The sequence below is a fragment of the Notamacropus eugenii genome, chromosome 4, assembly GCF_028372415.1.
Source record: "Notamacropus eugenii isolate mMacEug1 chromosome 4, mMacEug1.pri_v2, whole genome shotgun sequence".
Classification (NCBI taxonomy): domain Eukaryota; kingdom Metazoa; phylum Chordata; class Mammalia; order Diprotodontia; family Macropodidae; genus Notamacropus; species Notamacropus eugenii.
The window spans coordinates 87,293,803-87,314,871 of record NC_092875.1 but is presented as its reverse complement, the minus strand read 5'-3'; the positions used below and the strand labels follow the sequence as shown (position 1 = coordinate 87,314,871).

The 21,069-nt window shown below is 45.4% G+C and overlaps 1 protein-coding gene and 1 pseudogene across 3 annotated transcripts; one reads left to right on the top strand and one right to left on the bottom strand.

The window, feature by feature from the left end:
* Positions 1–2,996: 2,996 nt before the first annotated feature.
* Positions 2,997–6,545, top strand: LOC140500304 (large ribosomal subunit protein eL19-like; annotated as a pseudogene).
* Positions 6,546–9,276: 2,731 nt separating this feature from the next.
* Positions 9,277–19,956, bottom strand: LOC140500300 (alanine aminotransferase 1-like). Of its 3 annotated transcripts, none has more exons than XM_072602748.1 (12): positions 19,885–19,956; positions 17,310–17,469; positions 16,357–16,446; positions 16,130–16,238; positions 15,661–15,794; positions 15,107–15,350; positions 14,770–14,849; positions 14,527–14,663; positions 14,123–14,297; positions 10,117–10,272; positions 9,861–9,973; positions 9,277–9,744 (listed from the first exon to the last, which is right to left on the bottom strand). In XM_072602748.1, the coding sequence occupies exons 2-12, from the start codon at positions 17,463–17,465 to the stop codon at positions 9,654–9,656; spliced, it is 1,485 nt and encodes a 494-aa protein (XP_072458849.1). In that variant the 5' UTR covers positions 17,466–17,469; positions 19,885–19,956; the 3' UTR covers positions 9,277–9,653. The 3 variants fall into 3 exon arrangements, with proteins under 3 accessions (XP_072458849.1, XP_072458852.1, XP_072458851.1); XM_072602751.1 differs by having other exon boundaries at positions 15,107–15,236; XM_072602750.1 differs by lacking the exon at positions 16,357–16,446.
* Between the last annotated feature and the right edge of the window lie 1,113 nt (positions 19,957–21,069).

The window sequence follows — 21,069 nt, the reverse complement described above, 5'->3', positions numbered from 1 at the left end:
GAGCATGAGATAAATTCATATTCCTCTTTGAGGATTCACATAAGGATTCATTTTGACATTGTTGTTCTCTTCTGAGTTTATTTTGATCTTCCCTGTAGCCAGAGTAGGTTTCTATGCTCAAAGCTCTTTTCTGTTTCTTACTCATTTTTTTCTATCCTATTTTGTAACTTTTAAAATTGACCTCTGCTCCTGAGGCACAGGGGACTCTGGGCCAAGTTTCTTCTGCTGGAGGTTAGGGGCCTGGTCACTGGCTTTCCATGCTGGGGCCTCAGATGCTTGCAGCTTGCCTGCTGTGTTGGGGTTGCCTGGCCTACTTGTGCCTGTTGTGCTGGGGTTCTGAGGTTTGTAATTTGCCTTCTGCAATGGGGCTGGAGGCTTCTCAGCTGGCCTGCTGAGCCAGGACCAAAGGATCTCAGTTGCTGATCTGTACTGTGGCTAAGAGCCTCCTATTGACTTGCCCAGATACCGTCTGCACTGGGTTGTGCTGCTCTTCAACCAAAATGAGACAGACCTTTTCTTTAAGTCTTTCTAAGTTATCTTAAGCTGGAAAATTGCTTCACTCTGTCTTTTTATGGATTCTGTTACTCTACAATCTGTTTAGAGGCTTGATTTAATGTTGTTTCCAAGGGAAACTTGGGGAGAACTCAGGGAACTTCCTGGCTTCTTTCCACCATCTTGGTTCTGCCACATTTCCTCATTAGTTTTTGGTGGTTGTTTAAATTTATTTTGTATTTCATTTTTCCCCAGTTACAAGTATTTTTAGCATTCATTTTAAAAATTTTGAGTTCAAAATTTTTTCCTTTCCTCCCATCCCACCCCTGTCATTGAGAAGGGAAGCAATTCAATGTAGGTTATTAATGTAGAGTCATGCAAAACATTTGCATAATAGTCATATTGTGAAAGAAAACATAGACCAAAAAAAATTCAAGAAAAATAAAGTTTTTAAAAAGTATGTTTCAATCTGTATTTAGACACCATCAGTTCTTTCTCTGGAGATGGATAGCATTTTTCATCATAATTCCTTCAGGGTTGTCTTGAATCTTTGTATTACTGAGAACAACTAAGTCATTCCCAGATAATCAACTTACAATATTGTTACGTTGTACACAGTACATTTCACTTTCCATCCACTAATGTAAATCTTTCCAGGTTTTTCTGAGAGCATCCTGCTCATCATTTCTTATAGCAAAATAGTTTTCTATCATAGTCACATACCACAATTTGTTCAACCATTCCCCAGTCGATGGGAATCCCTTCAATTGCCAATTCTTTGCCACCAGAAAAGAACTGCTACAGATATTTTTGTACATAAAGATCCTTTTCCTTTTTCTGTTTTATCTCTTTTGGAATACAGACCTACTAGTGGTATTGCTGGGTCAAAAGTATGCTTGGTTTTATAGCCCTTTGGGCATAGTTCCAAATTCTTCTACAGAATGGGTGAAACAGTTCACAACTCCACCAACACTGCATTAATATCTCACTTTTCCCACTTCCCCTCCACCATTTGTCATTTTCATTTCCTGTCCTATTACCCAGTCTAACAGGTATGAGATAGGACCTCAGAATGAATTTGCATTTCCCTAATCAATAGTGAGTTAGAGCATTTTTTCATGTGACTGTAAATAGCTTTGATAACTTCATCTGAAAACTGTTCATATATTTTGGTCATTTATCAATTGGGTAATGACTCTTATTTTTATAAATTTGATTCAGTTCTCTATATATTTGATAAATGAGACTTTTATCAGAGAAACTTACCCTCCACCATATTTCCCTCTCCCCCTTCCCCCTGTTTATTCTATTCTCTCTCTCCTTTCACCTTGTCCTTCCTCAAAAGCATTTTGTTTCTGACTACCCCCTCCCCTAATCTGCCCTCCTTTCAATTACGCACCTCTTCTCATATCCCCTTACCCTCCTACTTTCCTGTAGGGTAAGATAGATTGCTATATCCAATTGAGTGTGTCTGTTATTTCCTCTTTGAGCCAATTCTGATGAGAATAAGGTTCACTCACTGTCCCTCCCCTCCCCTTCCCACTATAAAAATTTTTTCTTGCCCCTTGTATACGATATAATTTGCCCCATTCTACCTCTCCCATTCCCTTTCTCCCAGTACATTCCTCTCTTACCCTTTAATTTTATTCTTTTAGATATCATCCTTTCATATTCAACTCACAACTGTGCCCCCTGTCTATATATACTCCTTCTTACTGCCCTAACATTGAGAAAGTTCTTATGAGTTACAGTATCATCTTCCCATGTAGGATGTAAGCAGTTTAACCTTATTAAGTCCTTTATGATTTCCATTTCCTGTCTACCTTTTTATGCTTTTCTTGAATCTTGTATCTGAAGGTTAAATTTTTTATTCAGCTCTGGTCTTCTCATCAAGGATTCTTGAAAGTCTTCTACCTCATTGAATGTCCCTTTTTTCCCCAGAATGATTTTGCTTAGTTTTACTGGATAGGTAATTCTTGGTTGTTATCCTAACTCCTTTGCTCTCTGGAATATTATATTCCAAATCCCCTGGTCCTTTAATGTAAAAGCTGATAAATCTTGTGTTATTCTGACAGTGGCCCCATGATACCTGAATTGTTTCTTTCTGACTGCTCACAATATTTTCTCCTAGACCTGGGAGCTCTGGAATTTGTCTATAATGTTCCTGGCAGTTCACATTTTGGGATCTCTTTCAGGAAGTGATCAGTGGATTCCTTCAATTTTTATTTTGCCCTCTGGTTCTAGATTGTCAGGGCAGTTTTCCTCTATAATTTCTTGAAAGATCATGTCTAGGCTCCTTTTTTGACAATGGCTTTTAGGTTACCCAATAATTTTAAAATTATCTCTTCTGGATATATTTTCCAGGACAGTTGTTTTTCCAATGAGATATTCCTCTTTGTCTTTTATTTTTTCATTCTTTTCATTTTGTTTTATTGTTTCTTGATTTCTTAAAAGTCATTAGCTTCTGGTTCTCTCTCCTTTCCCTTTTCGTGCTGTGACTGCAGCCATGAGTATGCTCAGGCTTCAGAAGAGGCTTGCCTCTAGCGTCCTGAGATGTGGAAAGAAGAAAGTATGGGGGGGCGGAGCCAAGATGGCAGAGTAGAAAGACACACATATGCAGGGTCTCCCCACACAGCCCATAAAATACCTGTAGAGAGGAACTCTCAACAAATTTTGGAGCAGCAGAAGTGGAGAACAACAGAGTGGAGGAAATTTCCAGCCCAGGGTGACCTGAAAGGCCCATGGGGAATGTCTGTTGCACTGGACGCGGAGCAGAGCATGGAGCCCAGCCCAGCCTTGGCCCTGCAGCGCAGCTCGCGAACAGCCCTTGGGGGAGGAATCTCCAGTTGCGGAATCCCCAGTCCCAGCAGTAGCAAGTTCACAGATCCCTCAACCTACAGGCACCAAAGGTCAGTGGCGGGAGTTTTTCAGCTGGCCAAGAAGGGAGAAGGGCCTTCCATAGCTCTGGCCTTAGGCAGCCCCCGCAGAGGCCACATAGGCCACATCGGCAGGCAGCCACATTGGCAGGCATAGCAGTCAGACCATTATTAGAATGTAAAAACACCTGGGGGCATCAAAGAGCTGAGTCTTGCCTCCACCATGTGTGGAGGCCCTAGGGGAGTTGGTCTTTATCTCATACTGAATGGTGGCCCTGCCCATCCAGCTTATCTGAAAATCAGCCCCCAGTGCTGACTTGGTGGAACTGGAGGCCAGGTGGCTGTGGAGAGGTAACTGCTAAGATTCTGGACACAAAAATTCCTCTCTGTGTCCAGACCAGTACACACTTGGTTTGGCCACTTGGAGGAACCCTACTCTTGACAAAGAACCCAAAAGTTAAGTAACTGGTTGGGAAAAATGCCCAAAAAAGGGAACAAAATAAGACTATAGAAGGTTACTTTCTTGGTGAACAGATATCTTCTCCCATCCTTTCAGGTGAGGAAGAACAATGCTCACCATCTGGGAAAGACATAAAAGTCAAGGCTTCTGTATCCCAAACATCTAAAATAAATATTCAATGGGCTCAGGCCATGGAAGAGCTCAGAAAGGATTTTGAAAATCAAGTAAGAGAGGTGGAGGGAAAATTGGGAAGAGAAATGAGAGAGATGCAAGAAAAGCATGAAAAGCAGGCCAACACCTTGATAAAGGAGACCCCAAAAATGCTGAAGAAAATAACACCTTGAAAAATAGGCTCAGTTGACAAAAGAGGTTCAAAAAGCCAATGAGAAGAATGCTTTAAAAAGCAGAATTTGCCAAATGGAAAAGGAGATTCAAAAGCTCACTGAAGAAAATAGTTCTTTCAAAATTAGAATGGAACAGATGGAGGCTAATGACTTTATGAGAAACCACAAAATCACAAAACAAAACCAAAAGAATGAAAAAATGGAAGATAATGTGAAATATCTCATTGGAAAAACAACTGACCTGAAAAATAAATCCAGGAGAGACAATTTAAAAATTATGGGACTACCTGAAAGCCTTGATCAAAAAAAGAGCCTAGACATCATTTTTCATGAAATTATCAAGGAAAACTGCCCTGATAGCCTAGAACCAGGGGCAAAATAAATATTGAAAGAATCCACCAATCACCTCCTGAAAGAGATCCAAAAAGAGAAACTTAAAGGAACATTGTGGCCAAATTCCAGAGTTCCATGGTCAAGGACAAAATATTGCAAGCAGCTAGAAAGAAACAATTCAAGTATTGTGGAAATACAATCAGGATAACACAAGATCTAGCAGCTTCTACATTAAGGGACTGAAAGGTGTGGAATATGATATTCCAGAAGTCAAAGGAACTAGGACTAAAACCAAGAATCACCTACCCAGCAAAACTGAGTATAATACTTCAAGGGAAAAAATGGTCCTTCAATGAAATCGAGGACTTTCAAACATTCTTGATGAAATGACCAGAGCTGAAAAGAAAATTTGACTTTCAAACACAAGAATCAAGAGAAGCATGAAAAGGTAAACACCAAAGAGAAGTCATGCGGGACTTAATAAAGTTGAACTATTTACATTCCTACAGGGAAAGACAATATTTGTAACTCTTGAAACTTTTTTCAGTAACTGGGTAGTTGGTGGGATTACATACACACACGCACACACACACACACACACACACACACAGAGCACAGAGTGAATGGAATAGGATGGGATCATATATTAAAATAATGAAATTAAGCAGTGAGAGAGAAATATATTGGGAGGAGAAAGGGAGAAATAGAATGGGGCAAATTATCTCTCATAAAAGAGGCAAGTAAAAGACTTTTCAGTGGAGAGAAAAAGGGGGGAGGTAAGTGAAAAAACATGAAGCTTACTCTCATCACATTTGACTAAAGGAAGGAATAAAATGCACACTCATTTTGGTATGAAAACCTCTCCTACAATACAGGATAGTGGGGAAGAAGGGGATAAACAGGGTGGGGGGGATAATGGAAGGGAGGGCAGTGGGAGGAGGGAGCAATTTTGGGGAGGGGTAGGATCAAAAGAGAGAATAGAAGAAACGGGGGGCAGGATAGGATGGAGGGAAATATAGTTAGTCTTACACAACACGACTATTATGGAAGTCATTTGCAAAACTACACAGATATGGCGTATATTGAATTACTTGCCTTCCCAAAGGGAATGGGTGGGGAGGGAGGGATGAAGAGAAGCTGGAACTCAAAGTTTTAGGAACAACTGTTGAGTATTGTTCTTGCAACTAGGAAATAAAAAATACAGGTAATGGGGTATAGAAATTTATCTTGCCCTTCAAGACAAAAGAGAAGATGGGGATAAGGGAAGGGAGGGATGGTAGAAGAGAGGACAGATTGATGATAGGGGTAATTAGAATGCTTGGCATTGTGGGGTAGGGGAAGGGGAGAAATGGGGAAAAAATTTGCAACCCAAGATTTTGTGGAAATGAATGTTGAAAACTGAAATAAATAAATTTAAATACAAAAAACAGAAGAAGAAGATAGTATGGCTTGACTCCAATGAGACCAATGAAATAGCCAACGCCAATTCTTGTCAGCAGATCAGGAAGCTGATTAAAGATGAGCTTATCATCTAGAAGCCCGTTACTGTGTACTCTCATACCAGATGCTGAAAAAACACTCTGGCTCAATGGAAGGGCAGGCACATGAGTATTGGAAAGAGAAAGGGTACTGTCAATGCTTGTATGCTTGAGAGGTGACCTGGATGAGGCGAATGAGGATTCTGCACTGTCTACTCCAAAGATACCATGAATCCAAAAAGATTGACCGCCACATGTACCACAGCCTTTACTTGAAAGTGAAGGGAAATGTGTTCAAAAATAAGCAGATCTTCATGGAGCACATTCATTAACTGAAGGCCAACAAGGCCCAAAAGAAGCTCTTGGCTGACCAGGCTGAAGCTCATTGGTCCAAGACTAAGGAAGCACAAAAGCATCAGGAAGAATGTCTACAGGCTAAGAAAGAGGAGATCATCAAGACTTTGTCCAAGGAGGAGGGGACTACAAAATGATCCTCTTCTGTCTCCTCTATGTATAGTACCCTTCTATTTGGCATACACAATGAAACTTGACAGACTGTCAAAAAAAGTCATTAGCTTCCATTTGCTCAATTTTAATTTTTAAGGAATTATTTTCTTCAGTGAGCAGTTGTATCTCTTTTTCCATTTCACCAATTCTACTTTTTAATGAGTTTTTTTCTCCAGTGAATTTTTGTGTCTCTTTTTCCATTTTGCCATTTCTGCTTTTGAAAGCATCCTTTTCCTCATTAGCTTTTTGGACCTTCTTTACCATTTGGCCTAGTCTGCTTTTTAAGGTGTTATTTTCTTCGGCATGTTTTTTGTCTCCTTTACCAAACTGTTAACTTGTTTTTCATTATTTTCTTGCATCACTCTCATTTCTCTTCCCTATTTTTTCTCTATTTCTGTTACTTGATTTTGAAAATTCTTTTTGAACTCTTCCATAGCCTGAGACCAATTCCCATTTTTTTCTGGGAGGCTTTGGATATGAGTTTTGACTTCTTTATCTTCTTCTGGGTTTTGTGTTTTGATTTTCTTTGTTATCATGGTAACTTTCTGTCATCAGAATTTTTTTCTGTTCTTTGCTTATTTCCATAGCCTATTGCTTGATTTTTAACTCTTTGTTAAAGAGGGGCTCTGCTTCCAGGTTGGATGGTACACTGTCCTAAGCTTAAGGGGTTTTGTGCAACTATGTTCAGGGATACTTCTAGGGACCTGTAAGTTTTCAGTTCTTCTAAGGTGGTATAACCTAGTGTTTACTACACTTCTAGACTGTGCTCTGATCTGTGAGTGACCATAAGCCCTCTTTTCTGTCCTGGAACTATGAGGAAGGTCCAGGATTCACTGTGGTCACAAGCTCTGCTATGACAGTGCTCCTCCTCACCCTGGGGCTGCCACCCAGGACTGTGACCCAGATCACAGTATGGTCAAAACAACAGAGTCCTGGCTCTGTGCTAGCAAAAAGATCCCTGTAATCTTCTGACCAGTTGTTCATCCCTCTTACCATTTGTGTGCTAAGAGTTCCAGAAGCAGCTGCTACTGCTGATTCAGTGGTTCCCAAGGTCTGCTTCTGGTTTGCTGGGGCCTGGTCTGCTTTGGTTTGGTCTACACTGGACTGTGCTCCTTTCTCACATTGCAACAGTCTTTCCTGCCAACCTTTTAAGTTGTCTTCAACTGGAAAATTGTCTCCCTCCATCTTTTTGTAGGTTCTGCCACTCTACAATTTCTTTAGAGTCATTATTTAAAGATATTTGGAGAGACTCAGGGGAGAGTTCAGGCACGCCCCTGCTTTTACTCAGCCATCTTGATTCTGCCTCGCACATTTCCTCATTCTTGCCTAAGCCAAAAGTAAAGACACATGGAAGTAGGAATCTGGCTCAGAGAGTCCTTGTTACAATTGGTAGTGAAGCAAAACCTAAAGGGGAAGTTTTCATATTGGCTGTAGAGCTAGGGACTATAGCCTAGATCAATGAGCTAACCTGAGCCAATATAGACAGAGAACTTTCAAATTGGCAGAGGGCCTTTTATGGCTGGAGACAGTGGAATATACCACAAGGACATGAAGGAATGGACCGTCAAGTAGAAAAGGAATCAAAGACGAGTCCATTAAAGCCTAGGAACTATTGAACTTTCAAAGGCCCCAAGTCTGGGATGGGGATATTTTCTTTTTGTCCAGGAACCTAATGATTGTTCTCTAGTAAATTAAATTTGATTCTAAATCCTTGTGAACAAACTCTAAAAGACACACCTTGTGTTCTGGGGTGGGTAGCAAGCTAATGTGAATCAAGAAGAAAAGCTAGAAGATTGAAGAAGAGCTAGACTATAGAGCTTGTAGTAGCAGGAATTCATTGTTTCTGTAACTGATCAGAACTCAGGGCATCAAGTAGGCTGAAGGTGTGTGGGTTGCAGGGAGGGGCCATTTGGAAGACATTTAGAGGTCTCTGGGTATGGTTCAGTGATAAAAGAAGGCTCCAAAAACAGTGAAAGGTGAAAGCCCTGAAACCAAAGGGCAAAGGTGCCCCAGGAGCAGCAGATGCAGGGAAGGCTGACTCAGAAAGTGGTATCTGAAGGAATCTTAGATGATCTGGTAACATTCTTTCATTTTAAAGGTGAATGAGCCAAGGTCCAGGGAAGCCAGAGTTCCCAGATACTAAGATATTAAGTGTTAGAGCCAGGATGGGAGCCCAGGTTAGCCAAAACCACTCTCCCTCCTTCCCGTACCTCATACTATCTCTCTCTTGTCACTTCTACCTGACATTCTCTTTTCCAGCTAGTCCTTAATGTCCTGTTATGCCTTTTTTTCTTGGCAGACATTTTATTTTTCTACTAGATTCTGGAGGTGGGGTGCGAGGCTGTCGTGTAGTCTTTGCCTCCTAAGGGTTAATCACCATGTTTCCCCCCAAAGGAAACTATTTATAAATGTTTGTTGAACTAGATTTTTAAACTTGGCTTGTTCCTCGCCCTGAAGGATAGTGGGAAGTTGCCCCTGTATCTATCCAGTGGAGACTCTAGGTATACAGTTGTGGGAACACAAGGAGTCTGGAGGGAGATGATCTCTAAAGCTGCACCAATCAGCCTGATAAAAGCCAGGAAGAAGGATACTGAGCTAGAAATAGTTGGTGGGAACAGTGGAAGCCTCAGTGAGAGCCAGCCTCTAAAGAGGTAGGGAGTGGGGTTGACAACTCAAACTGAGTGATGGAAGATGTAAAGGAGAGGAGGTCAGCCTCCTGCATTTGCTCTATGACTGTGCCATATTAGCCACATGCCCCAAGCCCAGACACACATGGCCCTCAGGAGTCACAAAGTCATATACCCCTTTATTGTTCCTCCTAAGGAATAGAGGCACCAGAATATCTTCAATATCTTTTATTAGGATGCTCTGTAAGAGGGACCCAGGGGATCAGGCCCTCAATCCTGGTACCTCCCAAGAATCCCTGTGACTTTCACTTGGAATCCTCAGAGGGGACACACATCCAAGTCTGTGCCCAGTGTCTCTGGGCACTGTCCACCACCTGTTTCTCACCATCTCCCCAACATCCCCCAGGGAAGGAAAAGAGAGGCATAGTAAAGAAGGGAAACATAGACAGGTAGGGATCCCAAGACTTATTTAAAGAGAAGGGCTAGATAATGGAAAACCAGTAGTTCTCCCCTCTTTTCCCTTCAGTCTTGGTCCATTAGGAATATTCCTGAATAAATTTGGCATAAAATTGGTTCAGTTTTTCTAGAAGGATCTTCAGTTTTTCCACAGGGGGAAGAATGGTCATCCTGTGGGTAGAAGGGAAGTAGAGGAAAGGTCAGTGGCTAGCATCTCCCCTCAGTGCTCTGGAAGGGGCCCTTCAGTCAGTGAACTGAAGCTCTCAATGGAACCTCCCACCCTCTACCTGAAGTGGTAGGTGTCATCCTTCTGGCCAAAGCCACTGCCAGGTACCATGCAGATACCAGTCTCCTCCAGGAGTTGTATGCAGAAGAACATGTCAGCAGACTGGCCCAGCTCCTGGGTGGCAACAGAGAGAACATACATATACACATATACACACATACACACAGAAGCATCAAGGATCAAGCCCCTTAAGTCCAGCTAACCCCAGCCCCTCATAGCCCATCCCCACTCCCCACCCCAAGGAATGATTGCCTCACCTTTGCATGGTGCAGTGCTTTGGGGGGTAGCTCGATGCAGGGGAAAGAGTACATAGCCCCTTGCACTGGGTTACAGTGGATGCCTGGTTGCTTGTTTAAAATCTTCTCTGTGAGGTGGGCCTTCTCTGCCAGGTTTGCCAGCACAGCCTTCTTCTCCTGGAGTTGGAAGAAGAATCAGGGCTTGGCCAGTATGCTAGCCACCCTCCCCCTACAAGTTCAGGGGGAGGGGGTGGTCTCATGGAATAGACCAGCTGTCTAGATCCCTACAACACTCTACTGAAATTCTCAGAGGTCACCAATGAACTAATGGTCAGATCCAATAGAAATTTTTCCATCCTCATTCTTTCTACGGTTTTAGACACTGTCACTGCTGAGCTACTTTATTTCTTCTCCGCCTGGGACGGAGGCAACATACATTGTCCCTAGGTTCTTCTACCTCTCTATTGTGAAGATATTAGGAGACACCCTGTTTTCCAGAGCTAAGGCCCAAAAACCAAGGTATGCCCTGAGTTTGGCATAACAACCTTTGCACTCACACTCTGGCAAAATGTCTTCCTTTGACCAACCCTAGGGGTTCTCTAAGAGATTCCCTATTTCCCAGGGATCTGAGAGTCAGAAGCAGCTGACATGCTGCAGCAGAAAGTGATCAATCAGCATCTCGTGACATACTCAAATACCTGTTTCTTGTAACTGCTAAGTGAACTGCATCAGGTGCTGAATCAGGTGTTCCTGCCATGCTAACTCTGGTTCTACACCCCGCTGAACAATCACAAGGCTCAACCACCTTGTGATCTGAGACAAGCATCAACTTAGAGACTTTTCCCACAGGACCCAAGAAAGCCTGTAATGTCTCAAAGATGTCTGCATGGGAACTGTTTATGTAAGACCTAAGAATGATAGTGTTAGGCCCTGACTTTTTGTGGTTTTCGAGAATAAAAGCCCTCCCCCTGCCACAAGCCCTCCTCAGGAAGACTTCAGATTGCAATCCTCTTTTCCTCACTCTGAAATTAATTAAACTTCTGTTTCATTCATGATTCTCTAGCCTGCTTTGTTGAGTTTTGACCTCCCACAGGTTAGAGATGGATTCCAATCTGGTTGACATTTAAACTGGTGTCAGACATGGGATTGGACTCAGTACAAGGTCATTGGACTTTCTTGTACCAGTGGAAACAGATTAGGCACCCTTGGAGATTTATTTCTCCAGAGTCAGAACTCCCCTTGTCTGGTGAGTCAGTTGCTCTTCTTCCTGCTCCAATCCTCCAGGCTCACTCTTTTATTGAATTCACTTATCTTTGTGAGAAAAAATCCAGTGCTCCTCCTTTGACCAAGTTTATCACAGATCAGTCTGGTAAGAATATCTTTTCTGCACACCTCTTGTTAATTGGCCACTCTTTGTGCTTCCTGCTCCTTTACCTCACACCCCTGCTAAATTTGCAAACTGTGTAAGTCTCTCTTGAACTGTGTACCTCAGAAATAGTTGAAATTAGCATTTTAATTGCATGCTTTGTCATGCTTGTGTTGTGAGATAGACTGATGTTTGTATCTGTCTTATCTTTTTGACTGTGTCTTTGTGATATATAAAATGTCTGTCATGTTTGTGTTGTGAGCTCAATTCTGTTACCTTCAAAGACTTAAAATGCAGCTAATAAGAAAAACTTTTAAGGGCTGTAGCCTGAGTATTTAGAACACTGAGAAAGATTAATGAACTTTCTTGGTTGAAGCAGTTGTCCCAATAAGCAGGACTAACTCCCACTTTAGGTTTTCTGTGAGAGATTAGGTTCTAAGAAAAGAGGAAAAACTTGTAAGACACTTTTTTCCACTGTCATTTCAGTTTTGGCTATATTGGAATTACAGGAAAAAAGTCAGATAATCAAAGCTTTAGAATCACTAAAAACATCTTAACAGATTTTGAAGGTTTGAAGATTAATCATTTTAAGATTTTAGGGGAGATCTCCTGAGACTTTGGGGAAACTTCAGGAACTTACTGCCTTCTGAAATATTGTAAAGTTTTGTGGGACTACACTGTAGAATTTGTTTTAAGGAAAAATAAGGATTAAATTTTACAAAAGTTTTTAAAAGTAAATGACAAGGTATTCTCTGAGAGATTCCCTATTTCCCAGGAAACTGAGAGTCAGAAACAGCTGAAATGCTGCAGCAGGAAGTGATCAATCAGCATCTCCTGACATACTCACAGTTCCTGTTTCTTGTAATTGTTAAGTGAACTGAACCAGATGCTGCACCACTGTTCCTGCCATGCTAACTCTGGTTCTGTACCCCATGGAACAATCACAAGACTCAATAACCAGCCTTTATGACTTGAAACAATAAACTTAGAGGCTGTTCCCACAGGATCCAGGAACACCTTTATTGTCCCAAAGATACCTGCACATGTGAGCCTGCCATGGAAACGATTTATTCAAGACCTAAGAATGATTGTGTTAATCCCTGACTTTTTGTGGTTTTCAGGAATAAAAGCTCTGCTCCTGCCATAAGCCACAAATCCTCCATGGGAGGACATCAGTTTGCAAACTTCTTTTCCTCATTCTGAAATTAATTAAACTTCTCTTTGATTCCTGAATCCGTTGGCTCTAGGCTGCTTTGTTCAGCTTCAGCCATTGACTGATCACTTACCAGTTCTGGTCCAGTTGATACTGTCCATTCCTCCTCTGTCTCCACTGGCTCCTTAACCTCCTTCTGGCCTCAGTGTGGGTATGTACCTGGCCCTGTTCACATCTATTTACACTTTCTCCTTTAACAATCCTATTCAGCCTTTTGTCTCTCCTACTCCAATGTAAACTCCTTGCCAGTAGGGATTGTTTCATCCTTGGTACCTGTGTAGAGCAGGTGTGTGATACCTGCTGATTTCCTGACATCCTATCTTTGCAGATGACTCCCAAGCCTGTGTCTCTCCTCTGAGGATGTCATAGAATCACATCCCCAAGAACTGAGCAGACACCTGCCCTTGGGGGTATCACTGCCACCTCAAATCCAGCATGTCTACCAGTGTTTCCTCCCAAGCAAACTGCCTCCTCTTTCTGACTTCACCATCTCCCCCAGGTACCAGACTTCTGTGATTGGGACCCCATTTTCTGGCCCTTCTCCTCCTCCCCTGACTCTCCTTTCCTATTACCATATCCTGTTGGTTTAATCTCCTCAACATCTCTCTCACCCATCTCTTCCTCACTACGCCCACCATCATGCAAGGATGTGTTCTCACTGCCACCTGCCTTTCTTAGCCGATCTTAGTCTCTCCTTTCTCCTTTGGCCTGGCATTCAAGGCCCTCCATAACCTGGCACATTAACTTTCCCAACATTCCTTAGTCCTCTCCCTGTGCTGTGTACAATAGCCAGGTACTAAATTATTCTGTGCACTCTGAGAATGGATTTTGCACTCTGGAATCCATGCCTTGTGCCTGGGACACCCTCTTTTGCACTCTTGGTAGGCTGAATTCTTTCCTCAATATTTCCAAAGTGCTTCTGGAAAATACCTCCTCAGATGCTTCACTGAGGAAAAGGGGTCTGTCTCCCTGTGTTCTTGGCAGCCATGCCATGGGTTTTATTTCTACATATCCTTTAAGACCCAAGTCCTGGGGTACCACCTCCAACCAGGTGCCCTGGTTTAGTTACAATGTCCCTGCTATTGTGTCACAAAGCACCTTGTTTGCCAGGTCTGACATTCTCTGGCACCCAGAACCCCTAGGGTTCTCAGTTTTTACTGGATTGGATTTGGAGTAAGAACAACTTGGCTCAAGTCCCAGCTCTTCCATTTTTTAGTGTGTGACTTCAGGCAAGTCCATGACCTTTTCCAGGCTTCAGTTTCCTCCCCTCCAAAATGAAGGGGTTGGATGAGATGATGTCAAAGATCACTTCCAGCTCTAAATCTAGAACCCTGTCTGTGATTCCTGGCTACACTTATCCCTGGATCTGTTTCTGGGAGGAAGGTTCGCCAGCCTGGAAGGTGCCCCATCCCATCTCACCATCTCCCTTGGCCCTTGTCCCTACTCACTTGTTGGAACTGCTCATAAGAGGGCTCCCCAGGTCGAGGGGGATTCATCACTATGTCCATGACAATTTGCCCTGGTACTGGTGGGCACAGCCGAACTGAGAGTAACTTTAACATCTGCTGCTTTACTGCAGGGTCCATATTCACAACTTCTGTGTAGCCCCCACGGAACCCACACCTGGGAAAATATCAGAGGATAAGAAGGACTAAGGAATTAGGGAAGGGCTCCCAGAGGGACTTGGGGCCTAGTTCATGTCTGAGCAGTGCACAGGAATTGTGGGGTTTATGATCTGGGAACAATAATTTCTCATTAATTGGGGAGAGGGATTACCATATCTCCCTGGCTTGGAGGGATAGAAAGATTGTGGCTACCTGACTAAGAAAGGGGAGCAGTCTCTGTGTCTTACTTGCCAATGTAGCCTTTGGAGCAGGAATGGAAGGAAGCAAGCTCTAGCTGCTGGGCATAGGGTGGGCCCATCTCCATCAGCACCTTCTTGAATGAGTGGAACTGGGATCCCTCAGCATATATACTGTCCTGGTAAACCTGAGGTTCAGGTAGAAAACAGGTTACAGTCACACTCAAAGACATCCCTGAAGCCTCCCCTCCCCCCAGCCATAACCACTCCCTGGCAGAGCCCCTGCCTAGACACCTCATCAGCCATCAGGAAGAGATGCTCCTCATAGGCAAATCGGATGACAGCTTCGATGTTCTCACGGCTCAGGACCTGCCCTGGGTTTTAAATTAGGAGGAAAGAAGGAGACAGGAGGAGATCAAAGGAGGCCACAAGGGACCAGTGGGTGATAGAGGTGGATTGCAGGTTGTCCAGGTGCTAAGGTTAGAGTGGTGCATGGGATGAGATGCACGGGCAGATTCCCTACCCAGGACTTGGGGAAGGTATGCCCAAGGGAACCTGAGCCTGAGGAAGGGATAGACAATGGGGTCAGTTTGGCAGGGGGGTGGATGAAACAAGGGTGAGGGAAATCTACCTGTGGGGTTGCCAGGATTGATGACACACAGCACCCGAGGCTGGCAGTGAGCTTTGGCCTGGTCTAGTGCCTCTTGCAACTCAGCCACATCTAGTGCCCAGTGATGCTCCTCATCCAAGTAGTAGTTGATCTGGACAGCATCAAATTCTGCCAGGGTGGCTGAATATAATGGGTACTGGGGAATAGGAATCATGATCCCTGTCCTATTCTTCCCTTTGCCTGACACCAACAGACTCAGCACAGCCTGGAGAAGAGAGATAAATGCTGAGTCAGGGGTCAGGGGTTCCCTCTTCTCAATACCCTTTACTTGGTCCCTCTAACTTTCATTGGATTTCTGAGGCCATGGACTCATTGGCCCTGATCAGGAAGTTGTACCCATTCCTCCCCCTCCCCTTTCCTTCCTAACTGGGTATAAGCTGTGCCAGGCTTGGGTATAATGGGGGCCTCTGTGATGATGGCTTCTAGGGGAAGGGCTGAGCAGGGTGTGGGTTGGGGAGGGGTCCAAGGAAATCAATTGCGGGGGAGAGAAGAAAAAATGAAAGAGGTAAGTGTACCATGATGGCACTGGTGGCCCCTGTGGACAGAAAGATGTTCTCAGGGTCAGAAGTAATGCCCCCATCCCGATGCTCAATGTACCTTGCCACATCCTCTCGGATCATCTGGATGCCAGCACTGGCACTGTAAGACCCTAAGTCCGGGTGGGGATGGGTGGTTAAGATGGGCATGGGTCAGAAAGAAGGGCATGAGGACTGTGGACAAGGCCACACTCCCCTTTAGATTATACAATCCTTGAGCAGGGGGACCTTCAGAATCAGTGTCTTAAATTGAAAACTGTAAGGGGCCTCAGAAGGCATCCCATTCAATCTCCTCATTTTACAGCTGAGGAAACTCAGGTCCCAGGTCACACAGGTAGGAACCAGCACAGCTAAGGTTCAAAACCACATTCCTCTGCTACAAATTCAGTGACAAGTTGCTTGAGGGGGCAAGAGAGGAAGTATGGGAACAGGCAGGGAAAGGACTCACCTGTGCTGTGGCCCTCACAGGCCTGCAAGATCCTTTTTGCACGTTTCTTGGCATCTTCTGGGAAGGCTGGACTATTCAGGAGATCCGGGTACTGGCAGAGGGCCAAGACCTGAGAGTTGTGTGAGAGAGGGGAAGGGTACAACGTTAGCACCACAAAGCTGAGTCCCCCCAGGGAGAGAAAGGACAGGTGCTAAACTGGACTGGGGGCTTGGGCCAAGGTCTCTCACCTGGCACATAAAAGTGATTGGCTTCTGACCCATAGCATGAGCATCTCCTTTATATGCGTGGATAATCTCTGTGAAGGGCTTCTTCACACCCTGGAGAGAGAGATGAGAGCCCTCCCTCTTCTCCCTTCCCAACTGTCTGGGTTGCCAGAACCAAATAACCTTGGAGAAGGGGACTGGCCATCTCCCTGTGCCTGATCCATTCTGTCTAGACAAGCTTTAGGGCCCCTGGCAAAGGATGGGAGAGCACAGGATGAATTCCTTACTCATTCAGCCTCTCCCTTACAGCCCCACAGCTGTACTGAGGGAGGTGGGGGTGGGGGTAAAGGGACTAGAGAAGGCAATGGGCAGGAGGATCTGAGAGGTGCCCATCATAGTTGAAACCCCCAATTGGGAAGGATACTGAAACAGTTTGGGTCAAACTTCTCTTCCTGCCCACAGTCCAGAGGTGCCTGGAGAGATAGCCCTGGCATTGTAGGGGATGGGACACCTGGGGAAATTCTGGCTGAATGCTCTTTAGCCCTATATTATGTGTATTCTCCAACCCTATTACTCAAAGTCTTGTATTTCTTGGATAATCTCAATTACAGAAAAAAAAATCTCAAGCATGGGAACATGAAGCCCCTGACCCAGGGCATGGGCAAAGGTTGGCATGGAGGGTATGTAGCTGTGGAACAGGAAAGGTGACATCCTTGGGATGGGAGGCACTGTGTCCCTGGGATCAGAAAACCTTAAGAAATAGGTATGGCCAGGGCTGAGAGAAGTTGGATTGGGAAGCAGAGGTTGGGCAGAACTGAGAACATAGTAGGTGCTTCACCAATCCATTCAAGGGGAGGTGGAAGGAAGGTGGTAAAGTCACTAGGAGAGTTAGTGCTTACCCTAGGCAGAGATTACAGGTTTAGACTGAGCAAGTGTCTGGGAAGGGGGTGAAGGGTCAAAGGAAGCCAGGATAGTACCTGCTGAAGCTCTTTCTCCAACTCCATAGCTCGAAGTACAATGGGCCCTAGCACAGCATACTCTATGTTTTTCACAGATTGGTTCATGGTGTCCAAGGTCAGCACCTTGTCCCGAATCCCATTCACTACTTGCTCCTTGATGTTCTTGTTTGCCATGGTCCTACATGGGGGGAATGTATGAAGCCTACTCAGAGTTCCCCACACCATTCTAGCCTCCCATACAGCACCCCTTCAGGACAGGGTAAGGCAGCTGAGCTCTGTGAGGGTCCAAGGGAGAGGGAGGGAGGGGCAGAGAAAGAAGGCTGAAGGAGGGAGAGCAGGAAAGGGGAGCAGGAGGGAGAAGAAGAGAAGGAAAGGATACAAGAGAAGGGCACCACATAAGCATATTGCAGAAGGAGAAAGTAGAGGGGAAGGAGGAGAAATGGGGTCCAAGAAGGGTGAGCAGATAGGGAAGGAGCGGGTAGAGAGGGAGGCAAGTGAGGTGAAGAAAGGGGAAGTAGGTCAGGGACGAGGGAAGAGCAGGACATGTTGGAAAGGAGGGTTAGGAGAAGAAGAAAGGGAATGAGGGGGGAAGGGGGAGGGGGAGGGAAGGAAAGAGAAGTGAGACATTGGGAAGGGAAAAGAAAGGTGGTGAGGGATGGAAGCTCAGCCCTTGAAAGGTGTAGGGGAGGGAGGAAGGTAGAGGTGGGGCTTAGGAGAAGATTCCTGTCACTGCCAGGAGCAGAAAGACAGTTACATAGCTGAGGGGAAATGAGGAGAGAGAGCTGGACAGCCACAGGAGAGATAGAGAGGTAGATAGGTGGGGAAGAGAAAGATGAGGGAGACGAGGGACCAAACAGCAGAGGCTGAGAGACTAGGAAGCGCCTGAGGGTGTCCAGAGAAAGAGCATATGAGAGGACATGTTGCTAGATCAGCCATTTTCTTGAGAGCTATTACCCCATTGGGGTTGGGTGAGGCTCAGCCCCTTCATCTTTCTGTCTGTTCAGTCTTCTGTTTTTCTGGAAGCTGGGCAGGGCCCCAGGAATCCTAGTTGAGGGTGGGGAGCTCTGATGCCATCATTCTATACCTACTGTACTGACGAGCTCCTGGATTGGGGGTGAGAAACCCTATTCTAATCTCCCAGACTCTACTCCCTCCCTCCTTCCATCCCCTGCAGGCCTGGAGGTGGTAGCAATTCAGAGCCCTTACCTCAAAACCAGAGGAGCTGTCCTGGCTCTGTCCTTGGAATAAGTCCCTGGAAGCCTCCTAGAAGGGGATTTCCCTCTTTCCTTAAATGTTTTGTTTCTGGACTTCGATAAAAGGGCACAGAGACTTCAGATACCAAGGACAGGGAGATGGACAGAAAAGGTGATCTGCACAGCAGGATTGGGAGTCTGAGTAGCCAGTGGACCTGGAAGGCGTCACCTGCCCATCTGGAGGTCTTTTACCTGCCTAACGTTCCTACTTCCTGGGGGTAGGAGTAGGAAGGTCCCCAGATGTAGCCTAGTAGGAAGGACTAGGAAGAAAAACACAGGGCAAGAACGGAGCTAGGCAGAACATGAGTGGAATGAGGACTTTGGTCCTTGGATGCCAACATGGGAGGGTGTAGGGGGTGAGGAAAGGGAGTTCTTCACCCTCCACAACCACCACCACTGATGTTCTGGGGATTGAATGGGTCTCTACTGATACAATTGCATCCTCACTGGGACTGTCCTCTGTATTTCCTGCCCCAAATGAACTGGGTTTCAGCTAATTACAGCTTTGGGTCCAGAGACAGCTAGAGGAACTAGGGTGGTGGATACAGGGGCAGAGATTCAGACAAGGGCACAGAAAGGAGCAGAAAATATTCTAGGGAAGGGGACATAGGGTCAAGGAAAGGAGGACTGATGGAACAGAGAAGGGATCAGAATCATGGACTCAGGAGAACACGGACAGGGAAGGAGAAGAGAGCAGAGAAAGGGATGAGAACAAGTCCAAGAGAAAGGATGGGCACAGGGGGAAAGCACCAGAGGGGTGGTCAGGAAGAGAAATAACAGGGATTTCCTTAGCTTCTGCAGAGTTGGATCCCAAGCCTTAGGCTAAGTACGCAATCAGGGAGGAGAGGAACTGGGCTAGACTGGGGCAGAGAGGGCTCAGATCCAGTCCCAAGAAGACACCTGAGGTGTGCTGCTCCCTGCTCTTATCCTTAGTTCCCCAATCTCTCAGGCCTTGATTGGTGGGAGAAGGTGGGAAGGAGCTATTGATAGGCTGTCGGGGTGCCCCACCTCCTTTCTCTAATCTTCCAGACTAACTCCTCCAGGCTTCCTGGGCACCAAGGAGTTTGGGGCAAGAGAAGGCAGGATAAAACCTTGCTCTCTAGAGGGATTAATCTGGGGGAGGGAAGGTGTCTGAAGGACGATGGATAGCCATCTTGTAGCCCCTGATCTGGAGGGGAACCCCCTCCGAGGTCACTGACCATGGAACTACAGATCAGAAGGATGTGTGGGTGCATTTTCTTCTCAGTCCTGAGAGACTCTTGTGAACTTCCAACCCACTGTTACCACACCTGCCTGGGGTGTGATCACAGTCCAGCCCTCTCCCCCTATCCCACACTCACCTTGTGGGTAATGTCTGGGTTTCCTAGGTCCTCTCTCCAAGTTCCCTATCCCTGGCAGAAAGGGAGACAGTCAGAAGGCCCCACCAGGGGGCAGGAGGAGGAGTTAGGTGTCTCTTATCCTCATCTTACCCCTCCCTTTCTCTTCCTTGAGGGGCCAACTGTAAGTAGTCCAGCCCAGCCTCAGGCAGCTCCAACCAAGTTTGGCTCTGCTTCCAAATAATAGCATATAGGTGAGCCCAGCTGGGCTTGGCATGTTCTCAGTCCTAAGGCTGACCACTATTCTGCCCTGCCTAGAGTTACTTTTGCCCATCCCCCAAATCCCTCCCTGTGCAAATTAATAGGGTACCAAAGCTAACTTTGAATCTGCCCTTGCTTGAAGGCTCAGTGAAAGTGCATCTTTCCTTCCAGAGGTCTCACCTCTTGGAATAAAGTGGGCAGCAGGCTTCTCTGTACTCAGCCCTTCACTCTCCCAATGTACAAGGTTAATATGGACTTGGACCCTGGGAGGGGCCAGATTGCGCCCCTCCCCTTAATGACCTTTTCAGCAGCAGTAGCTGCACCATCCCACACTAAATTTTACCCCCACCTGCCTATCTGGCCCTCCCTCCCCACCACCCAAGCCCAATCTTGTACTCCTTGTGCTATGCATTCTGGGTGTGCATCCCCCTGGCCCCTGAAGATGGAGAAATTAGGAAAAGAAGAAAGGTAGACAGGCAGAGCTCACAGGTATATGGAGACAAAAGAGTAGGGCAGCAGGGAACCTGATCCAGGCCAGGTTCAATGCAAAATGGGTAAGGAGATGACAGCAGGCCAACTGTGCTCCATAGAATCAAAGGATGAATGTGATCTACCAGAAAACTTCCTGGACCCACAAGATCATGGTGTGAAATAGATTAAGAAGATGAAAAGGAGACAGACAGGATCTGGTAAAGGCCCTGACCCTCAGAGGGTTGGTCAGGGATATTTTCAGAGAATGAGAGTGATATAAAAGATGAGGTAAAGAAAGAGATTGGGCCTTAGGGCCTGGGTCTGGCCCCCTCACCAGAGCCTGCAGCTGGAGCTCAGCATCTGTTTGCTTATCCTCATCCTCTTCTGGGCGTTCAGTGGCAGTGGATGGTTGCCGTTATCACACTATGGCTGAACATGAATGTTCTTTATGGTACAGTCACACTCACTCTCTGTACA